Source organism: Geotrypetes seraphini, chromosome 16 (genome assembly GCF_902459505.1).
Source record: "Geotrypetes seraphini chromosome 16, aGeoSer1.1, whole genome shotgun sequence".
Taxonomy (NCBI): domain Eukaryota; kingdom Metazoa; phylum Chordata; class Amphibia; order Gymnophiona; family Dermophiidae; genus Geotrypetes; species Geotrypetes seraphini.
In genome coordinates, this window is record NC_047099.1 from 29,479,963 (window position 1) to 29,490,498 (window position 10,536).

A 10,536-nucleotide genomic window follows, 5' to 3' on the forward strand; every position below is an offset into this window, starting at 1 on the left:
CTTATCCTTATTTGAAGATCTTACTCTATTTTATCGCCAACCTTTATTATGTATGTAAACTTGTAACCCATTCTGGGCTCTTTGGGTAGGAAAATCGAATAAATAAAGAAATAAAATACTTTATTTTCTCCCTTTGTCGTCTCTCTTTTCTGCTTTTCTCTGTTCTTGTCAGGGTCTTTTGTCTTTTTGACGTTACTCCTCTCTTTCTTCTGCACCTCTGTTCCAGGATCTACCCTCTATGATCCTGTCTGTCCCTTTCCCTGCTCCCCTGTCCTCTCAGTGTCCCTATCTTTCCCCGTGTCCAGCATTTTTAAAATAAAGATCTCTTCTTTATGTTCCTGTTCTATGATGCCTCCATACCCAGCATTTTTTCTATGTCCCTTTCTTTCCACTCATCCAAATTGTCGCCTCTCTCTTCTCCTTCTATACTCCCATCCCAGGCCCAGCGTCTCTCTTCTCTCTCTACCTCCGTCCACACATACACAGCCTGGCATCATTCTGGTATCCTTCAGGATATCCTTCAGGATACAGTCTCTCTCTCTCTCTTTTCCCTCTGCTTACCCCAGGGTCCAGCATCTCTCCCTTATTCTTTTCCAGTCTCTCTCTTCCCCTTCTTTTCAGCCTAAGGTTACTAGGTATATTTGTGAAGTCAAAAAAGAGGACATGTGACCTCACCCGGCCCCCACACCTACCTTCCACCAGTCTTGCCCCTGTCCTGCCCCCAACCACACCCCTGCATCCCACCAGTCTCATCCCTCCCCCACTCCATCTCCACCTTTCACCCATTTCCTTAGTCCCCCCTTCCCATCTTCTGTACCCTTTTAGTGAGTGTTTCTCTCTCTCATTCTCCCTCCCCCCTCCAAGGGTGCTTCTCTCTATCTCTCTCGTTCCCTCCCTCCAACCCTTCCACTCTTTCCAATCCCCCCTCCCACAAGCAGGATCCTTTGATGAGGGTTTTCTCTCTTTCTAACCCTGGCCCATCCTAGAGTTGGGTACGTTTCTCCCCTGTCCCCCACCTACCTCCTCCACTGAAATTTAATCTTCAGGCTGACCAGTGAGGTGAACCTGCTTCCGTCAGTCTGCCCAGGAAGCCTTCTCTCTGCAGCAATATGTCTGGGTAAATCCAGACATCTGGTAACCCTACCTCTTCTCTTCACAACCCATCTCTTCTAGCTCTCAGTGCCTGTGCTACTCTTTGTTTCTTCATTTTTTTCCCAGAGCCTCCCTCAGGTCCTCTCCTCCTCTCTATAGGTAGACCTAAGGTAGGAAGCCTGTTTGACCTCCACTGCAGTTCTTCTCTGTTCTCTGCTATTAACCCATTGGTCAGATATTCCTAACCTGGGGAAGGCGGAACCAGTAACTTAGGAGACACCAACCTTCCATGCTGCTTTTCCCTTTGTCTATTGGCTGGCTAAGGAATGTCTGACTAATGGCATCTCCTAAGCTACTGGTCTCGCTTCCTTTGTAGTTTATTGGCTAGCTAAGGAATATTTGACCAATGGGCTGCAGGGAAAGGTGGGAGCTTTCCCCTGAAGCTCTACATTGGAAGTGCTCCAGCACCCACAAAACTGGCACTTATGGCAAAATTCCTGCTTCCCCGCCATGGCTCAAATCTCTGTAAGTATGAGCCAAGCAGTGCCATAAGTTTGGATTGGTCTCGCAGTTTCAAGTCTCATGAGACCAACTTGAACTTCCAGCACCATGCAGCTCAGGCTTGCAGAGAACTGAGTCACGCTGGGGAAGCAGGAAGCCAGGTGAGGGGAAAGAGACTGAAGCCAGGTGAGGGGAAAGAGACTGGGTAAAGCCTGGGTGGGGGGGTACATGAAAGACACCAAGGCCCCGATGCATTAAAGTCAGCGATCGTTGCTAAACCCGTTTCGCTGCTACCCACCCAATTCACTAAAAGGCCCATCGTGTGTTGTCCAATCCAATCTGATTCAAACAATGCAAATTAGTAAAACCCCATGCAAAATAGCCAAGCGACTGATTCACTAACAGTTGCTTGGCTATTTTGAATCAGGTTTTACTATCCTGAAGCCCAATTGCTGCAAGATATTTTGCATGTATTACACACACAAAATATCAGGCCAATTAAGAAAAAAAAAGATTTCCCCCCTCCCCGACAAAGCGCTTCCTCACTCCCCCCCCAAACCCTCCAAAATGGCAGGAGGGATGCCCACTCCCTCCTGCCACCAGACGCTCCCACCTCCCCATGCGAATATAGCAAGAGGGATACTCCCTCCTGCCATCGGCACCCCCCGCCCCCAAAACTTAGATATGGCTGGAGAGAATGCCAACTCCCTCCTGCTGTCGGAACCCCTCCCACCACCCGGCATGACCCCCCCCAGTACCGGTAAGTTGGGAGCAGGAGGGGTGGCTCAGTCCCTCCTGCTCCTCCGGCCTATAAGTTATGCGACGTAATTATTTTATTATTCTAATTTCACAGTACCATTTTCTTGAGAGACATCAAACTGGCTTGGTTTATAATTTTGAACTTTGATGTTCTGAGCCACCTGCCTTATGCTGTTTTCTCTGTGACTTTTAAATAGTCTCTGAGGCTGGAACCTGGTATCAGGTCTCTTGCCTCAGTTTCCTATTTTGATCCCGTCATCACATTACAGGACATAGCCCTACTTCCACAGCTCGGTTTTGCCTGCCTACGTGGCCTGATCCCTGCCCCGGCATCCCAGTATTCGGAATGAGAGCAACGTTCCAAGATAGCAGCTACAGAGCACGCAGGGCAGAGGATTCTTTCACACGAGCCTCTCTTTCAGCGACTCGCAACGTCCTTGCAGTTCAGAAACACTTCGTCCTTCTGCAAAGTCCTTAGCGAGGAAGCGTTTCTCTTACTCACAGTTCATTCCCAGAGCCACAGCCTGGCGCAGCAACCGAGAACACTTCTCACAATCTTTCCTCAGCTGCATGTAGGCGGTTTAGTACTTACCATCTCAATCCATACGTTGGTTGTCAGTGTCTCCACCTTTTCGTTCTGTAAAGAGCAAAAACATTGCTTATTCACTGTAACAGCTGGCAATAAAAGTCCTTGTCTGGCAAAGACAGTTGCTGTATGCTATAATGTTCTTATAATACCCAGTTGCAGCAGCAGCTTTATGAGCTATACCACCACTGTACGTGATATATCATCGCTCGGTGACAGTTATTACGGGGATAATCCTATTAAGAACTAACATCTATCCAGGAAATACACAGATTGTTTATTGTAAGCCTCAATACCGCTGCTGGCGAGTCAATTCAGAGCGGTTTATACGAGCTTTGTAATGGAGTTACAATACATGAGCTTCTGCAATGGTGTTACAATACAAAGTTAGCGTTTTCTGAGTCGGTTCTCAATACAAACCAGATAAATGACTAGAATATGCACATACATGCCAAAATATCCATGCTATTATGTAAATATGGGAACAGAACGGAAGAAACGATCCACCACAAGTGTGTCACAGGAGCAAATAGCAGCAGAGGTGATGGAAACAGGAACCAAACCAATCCTTTGCTGATGTCATAAAGCCTTTGCTGATGTCATAAAGCCTTTGCTGATGTCATAAAGTCTTTCGAAGGTCCACAACTGTTTCGGTCCCTGTTACCGTCAACCCCGCAGTTGTTCGAGTCTGTAAATGCGCCCATTCTGGCAAAACACGGGCAGGACTCACTTATAACCCTAATTTATAAAACTACTTCTACTATGTACTATTTCTATAGTGCTACCAGACGCACACAGCACTGTACATTACGCATACATCTCCAGGGCATGGGAAGACTTCTAAAACAAATAGGAGGAAATATTTTTTTTTTTTTTACTCAAAGAAGAGTTAAGCCCTGGAACTCGTTGCCAGAGGATGTTGTAACAGCGGTTAGCATAACTTGATATGTGGTATATTTTATTTCATTTTTTAATGTTCATTTATTTTTTTGGCTTTATATCCCGCCTCCCGGGGGAGCTCAGGACGGGTTACAAGTTTATAGAGGGTGTTGGCAAACATGGCTATGGCAGGACATATGCTCTGGAACTCAGCGCCTAGCCGCCTAAGAGAGGATACGTCAGTAAACAGCTTTAACCAACCAAAATCTCTTAACAGTTCCTTCACTAAAAATTATTGGAACTCGTCGTACTGATATTTTTTCTGTCATAGCCCCACAATTATGGAATAACTTGCCCCTGTATCTTAGAACTGAAAAAGATTTAAAGCAGTTTAAAAGTAGCTTAAAAAGTTTCCTTTTTAAGGACGCATATAACGTATGAAACCAATTTTCCTAATCCTTCCTCAACTTATCTTTTTCCTCATTTCCTTCCCTTACCTCATGTTTTTTACCTCATATCTTTTTGTTTTTTTTTATATACATATGTAATTTTACCCTTCTTTCCTTATGTGTCCGTTAGTCTGTATAATTTTAATTTTATTTTTTTTTAACATTGTATTAAAGTTTAACTAACCTTGTATTTGTATTATTTTTCTTGTTTTTGTAAATCACTTAGTAAATTTAAATAAGCGATTCAACAAATCTTGAATAAACTTGAAACTTAAGACCACCTTAAAAACATTCTTGTTCAGCGATGCCTTTGGACTATGACCGTTCTTTTAAGAATATTTTACATGCATTTTAGAGCAGCATCATTGCCGGTGGCTATGTTTTCCCTCCCTCCTGTTTCTTCTCTACTTCCTCTTTTACTCTGGAGGAGCGTGTGGCGCAGTGGTTGGAGCAACAGCTTCAGCACCCTGGGGTCGTGGGTTCAAACCCCGCGCTGCTCCTTGTGACCCTGCACAAGTCACTCAGTCCTCCATAGCCCCAGGAATGTTAGAGAGATTGCGAGCCCGCCGGGGAAAGATAGGGAAAATGCTTGAGTACCTGATAGTAAAAACCGCTTAGATAGGCAGTATATTAAATGGGTGGGGTTTTTTTTTTTAAATTAATCTTTATTGATTTTCAAACTTTGACAGTGCCATATAATTAACTATATTTTTCGTGCTATACAATAAGTCGACGCTCGGTTTGCGAGGCACAATTTGCTTCAGTGTTTTGCTTGTCTTGCAAAACACTCGCAAACCGAGATTTGACTGTATAAGGATTCAGCATAACTCAGCAAAGCAAAATAAACTCAACTATCATTGAATGTACAATAAATAACATAGAAACAAAGAAACTGACGGCAGAAAAGGGCCACGGCCCATCAAGTCTGCCCATACCTAGCTCCCTCCGTGAAGAGATCCCACGTGCCAATCCCATTGAAGAGTAAAACAATATCAAGATTTCAAAAAAAGAAAAGATAGGACAGTAATGAAAGGCAAAAAGTTTAAAAAAGTATTCTCCTTTCCTTTATAGAACAGCGCCACCTGGGTATCTCTTTATAGAACTGCCCTCCACGTGGCAGTGACAGCTGGTCTGTGCTAAATAGCCCACGACGGAATCATGAACTACTGAGATCTACCTTCATTATTCCTTTCCTATATCTTTTATAGCTATATTTATATTTACATACGCCACAGTCTAACCAATATTGTTTAAAGGGGGGGGAAGCCTCAGAGTATGGAGCTATTAACCCAACTGGGTTTCAAACGTGGTAATACCCCGTGGTAATACCCCATAGCCCTAATAAATTTCATCTTATAATATTTTACTGTTATTTTGTTTACCTTCTTTATCTTTCCCTTATTGTTTCTACTTTACTTTATTGATTTGTATTTCACTCCCCCTTTACCCAATGTTTGGAGTATGTTAAGTTAAATTTCAATCCCTTGTCATTATTTAAATTCTGTTTTTTTTATTGTATTGTTTCCCATCAAATGTAATTTTTAAACTGTTCATCGCTTAGAAGTATGATTAAGCGATTAATCAAAAAAACTATTAAACTTGAAACTTGTAAGTTCACTCGTTCCCAATCAAATCATAGGCAACCCCCCAACCTATCCTATTCATTATGTTAATTATTTACTTAGATTTTTACTTAGATATCTTACACTAGATTTTGTCTAGACTTAGGGCTCCTTTTACTAAGCTGTGCTAGAGATTTTAGCGCACTACAATGCCACGCGCGCTAGACGCTAACGCCTCCATAGAGCTGGCGTTAGTATTTCTGCCTAGCGCGGGGGTTAGCGCGTGCGCTAAAAACGCTACCGCACCTTAGTAAAAGGAGCCCTTAGTGTGCGTTCGTGGACTCTTGAGAATTTTCCTCCTGCATACCATCAAAGTTCTTTTGGTAGCCTCAGGTGGTCACAAAAAAATTCAAACCAGCAAACTCCATTTTATCTTCTTAACAGTTCATACAGGCCAGCGGTCTCAATCTCGAGACCCGGGGGGGCCACACGCAACTCGCCAGGTACTATTTTGAGGCCCTCGGTACATTTATCATAATCACAAAAGTAAAATAAAACAGTTTCTTGATCTTATGTCTCTTTAGCTATAAATTACAATATTATTATTAAGACTTAGCCATTAACTATTGTTTCTGAGGCCCTCCAAGTACCTACAAATCCCAAAATGTGGCCCTGCAAAGGGATGGAGTTGGAGACCACTGGCTTAACTGTAACCATGACATCCTGTTTGTCTTTGGGAAGCAGAGCTGAGATTGTGATGTCATAATGCCTCATTCCACCAATAAGAGCCTGCCTCATCAGTGATGTCATAATGGCTTGATTGTTCTGTTCTCCCCTCTGCCCTCCAACCCAGCCAATAGATTAACTGTTCCCCTTAACTCAGTGGTCTCAAACTCGCGGCCCGCCAGGTACTAATTTGAGGCCCTCGGTATGTTTATCATAATCACAAAAGTAAAATAAAAGTTTCTTGATCACCTGTCTCTTTAGCTATAAATTGCTATATTATTATTAAGACTTAGCCAAAAGGAAAGATTTATAAACTATATAAAGAGTTTTACCTCATGCAAAATTGTCATTTCTTTAATAAGACATTAACTATTTATTTCTGAGGCCTTCCAAGTACCTAGAAATCCCAAAATGTGGCCCTGCAAAGGGTTTGAGTTGGAGACCACTGATATAGGCCAAACTACTTATCTGCCATCTGCTTTTCATAGACTTTTCATAAAAATATCGCTGCTGCGCTATAACGTAAATAGCTTTGCTCATTGACGGTCCTTATGTCCTATATTGCCTGGCAGTGATACTTCTTATGTGCTATACCACCCAGTGAAGTCCTTATTTGCTATAGTGACACTTCTTCTGTGCTACAGCACCTCTTAAGTGACAGTCCTTATGTGTTATAATGCCTGGCTGGTGGCGATAGTCCTTACCAGGGAGATGAGGTTGGTGAGGATGAGCTTCAGCTGCACGCTGATGACATCATTTACACTTTGTGCAGGCCGGGTCTCCTTGTCATAGTTGGAGAACAGGTCCTCGAAAAGCCTCAATTCCTGCGAGGCAGAGATTGCTAAAGCACAGAAAACACGGAGAAGCAATTGGGGGGTGGGACAGGTTTAACTGCATGGTTTACATTTTAGCGCTATGAAATCCCCCACTCACACTTGCTCCCAGTTAGAGAATCATTCAGCAGATATAATCCCTTTTAGAACAAGCTGCAGAAAGATATACAGTGGAAATACCCTCAATGCGCTCCCTTCTGTCTCTCCCATGTTCCCCAGGGTTAACCAGGCGACCCCAGACCATTTCACAGACACCCCAGCTTACCACAGAAGGAAGTGCAGAGCAAGGAAAGAAGCAGGAAAACCTCCATGTTGGCTCAGCGGGCTGAAAACTGATGGCAGAGACATGATCCTGGAATTTGGGCTATCCCTCTATGAGGGGGGGGGAGGGAGAGGACGCTCAGACTGCCACTTCCGATACCACGAAGCAGAAGAGACCCGATCCCCTCCCCCCCTGCTCTCCCCAGCTGTTCTCAAGATTTCCTCAAGTTTCACAACTGGTGACAGTGTTGGCATTGCTTTGAAAGAATCGAGAAAGAGGGAGATGGTCGCGGACCCCTCAAGTATTGAGAAGGAAGAAAAGAGAAAAAGGGCACTCCCTCACATCCAGCTCTGTAAAGTATTTTTTTTTTTAAACGTATGTTTATTAACAGTGAAAAATACACCACCCAACAGGGTGCAATGGCAAACAACAATGGCTCAAAAGTGGTCCAATACAAATGGTAAAAACAGAAAAAACATATAGTGAGCCCCCCAGAGTATCCCCATCGATAATTAAAAAAAAGAGCTAGTGAAAAGAAGGAACTGGGGGCAACCTAGGTAGGGGCAGAAGAGGACACAAGAAGAATAAGAAAGCCGTATATCATGGACAGTGACCTTTCACCTTTTTATATTATAGAAATGACCCAAAAGGACCACGCAGGGCCCGCACCACCACACACACACAGCTCCATCCACACCGCTCAGCAGAACACACATCCCCCCAGTCACCCCAGAGCTCCCCCCTCTGTAAAGTTTTGGGGATTAATATAAAAAATATTTATTCTTTGTGCAGCATTCTTTTTTTAAGCTGTGTAAAATATTTATAGCATTAATAATTTTTTTTGTTTTATTATTTTTTTAAAAAAATAATACATCAGTTACATACATATAGTAGATATATTCTATATTACATCATTGTAAAGAAAACAGCATTATAAACGAAACAATCTAACACAAATTAAGCATAAATAAAATAAAACGCACAAAAGCTGCAAATTTCCATTTCAGAGAGAGAGAGAAAAAAAAAAAAGGAATCGAGTGAGATTACCAATTAAGTTTCTACAAAAATCATCAAGAGGGGCCCATTTCTTTAAACAGGTCCCGATATTCAGAAAATGCAGAGCTCCAAAACTGATTGAGGCCCTGAATAAATTCATGTAAACCGCTCTGAACTCCCCTGGGAGAACGATATAGAAAATTGAATAAATTAAAAAAAAAAAAAAAATGATGATCCTCTTAACCCTTTCAGGACCATAAGGATCGTAGGCCAATTTTTGTGGTTTTGACGACATTTTTATGGTAAAAAGGGCTTGCAGATGCCAAAAAATTGATTTTTTTTGTGAAATATCATTATTTTTATTTAAAAAATCAAACTTCTGGCTTATGGACAGTGTGGCAAGTGAATCTTCTCGTCAATCTGGCAACGACGCTAATGAATGAATGTCGGAACCAGTTTGTTTACATAAAGGCAGTATCATATGGAATCCGTACATATCAAATTTAGAACTGTAGACTATCCCAATCAAAATTTATAGGATTTTAAAGTTATGGGACAAATATGTCCCTTGGTCCTGAAAGGGTTAAACCTGTGTCCTATTTTCAGCAAAACTTAGGGGTCCTTTTATCAAGGCGCGGTAGGGGTTTAACGCATGGAATACCGCGCGTTAAACCGCCTGCCGCGCTAGTTGCTAACGCCTCCATTGACAAGGCGTTAGTTTTTTGGCTTGTCGCGGGGGTCAGCGTGTGATTAAATGTCCGACGCGCTAACCCCGCTAGCACACCTTGATAAAAGGAGCCCAACTTTTCGGCTGAAAATTCATCTTAATTTAGAAGCTTAAAAATTATGTACTTATATTTAAGCTCGCTATTCGCTTGCCTCCGGATTATGAGCCTAATTTATGAGTCTGGTGCTAAAAATCAGTACAACACCCCTCACTCCTTTCCCTGCCCTAAATCCCCCTGTGTTGCCACCACATTTTATGCTCCTATGTTTAAGTGTCTAGTGAAACTTTGAGTAAAAATTCATGCACTCAGCCTTAGTGGTGGTGTAGTAAGAGGGGTGGGGGTGGAGCGTCCTGGGCGCCATCTTTACGGGAGGGGGGATGGTGCTTCTCTTCTTCTCCACCACCCCCAAATACTTCTCTTCTCTGCCCCACCAAATACTTCTGCCCCCAAATACTTCTCCTCTTCTCTGCCCCCCCAAATACTTAGGCCCCCAATGCTTCTCCTCTTCTCTGCCCCCCCCAAATACTTCTGCCCACCAATGCTTCTCCTCTTCTCCACCCCCAAATACTTCTGCCCCCCACATACTTAGGCCCCCAATGCTTCTACTTTTCTCCGCCCCCCAAATACTTCTGCCCCCAATGCTTCTACTCTTCTCTGCCCCCCAAATACTTCTCCACTTCTCTGCCCCCAAATACTTCCGCCCCCCCAATGCTTCTCCTCTTCTCCACCCCCCAAATACTTCTCCTCTTCTCTACCCCCAAATACTTCCGCCCCCAATGCTTCTCCTCTTCTCCACCCCCAAATACTTCTCCTCTTCTCTGCCCCCCAAATACTTCCACCCCCCAATGCTTATCCTCTTCTCCAACCCCCAAATACTTCTGCCCCCAAATACTTCTCTTGTATGACCCCCAAATACTTCTGCCCCCCAATGCTTCTCCTCTTCTCCACCCCCAAATACTTCTCCTCTTCTCTACCCCCAAATACTTCCGCCCCCCAATGCTTCTCCTCTTCTCCACCCCCAAATACTTCTCCTCTTCTCTGCCCCCCAAATACTTCCACCCCCCAATGCTTCTCCTCTTCTCCACCCCCCAAATACTTCTGCCCCCCCCAAATACTTCTCTTGTATGACCCCCAAATACTTCTGCCCCCCAATGCTTCTCCTC

General features: G+C 43.5%; 1 protein-coding gene across 3 annotated transcripts in view; it reads right to left on the bottom strand.

The window, feature by feature from the left end:
* CHRNE (cholinergic receptor nicotinic epsilon subunit) overlaps positions 1-10,536 on the bottom strand; it is a 53,389-nt gene that overhangs the window by 28,155 nt on the left and 14,698 nt on the right. Inside the window, exons 1-3 of one of the 3 annotated variants that reach the window (XM_033925253.1) lie at positions 7,653-7,816; positions 7,259-7,395; positions 2,945-2,989 (exon numbers count right to left, since the gene is read on the bottom strand). In XM_033925253.1, the coding sequence (XP_033781144.1) occupies positions 2,945-2,989; positions 7,259-7,395; positions 7,653-7,698 (228 nt within the window). In that variant the 5' untranslated portion in view covers positions 7,699-7,816. Of the gene's footprint in view, positions 1-2,944; positions 2,990-7,258; positions 7,396-7,652; positions 7,817-10,536 lie in introns of those variants that run through there. The other 2 variants (XM_033925256.1, XM_033925255.1) reach the window with 2 other exon arrangements.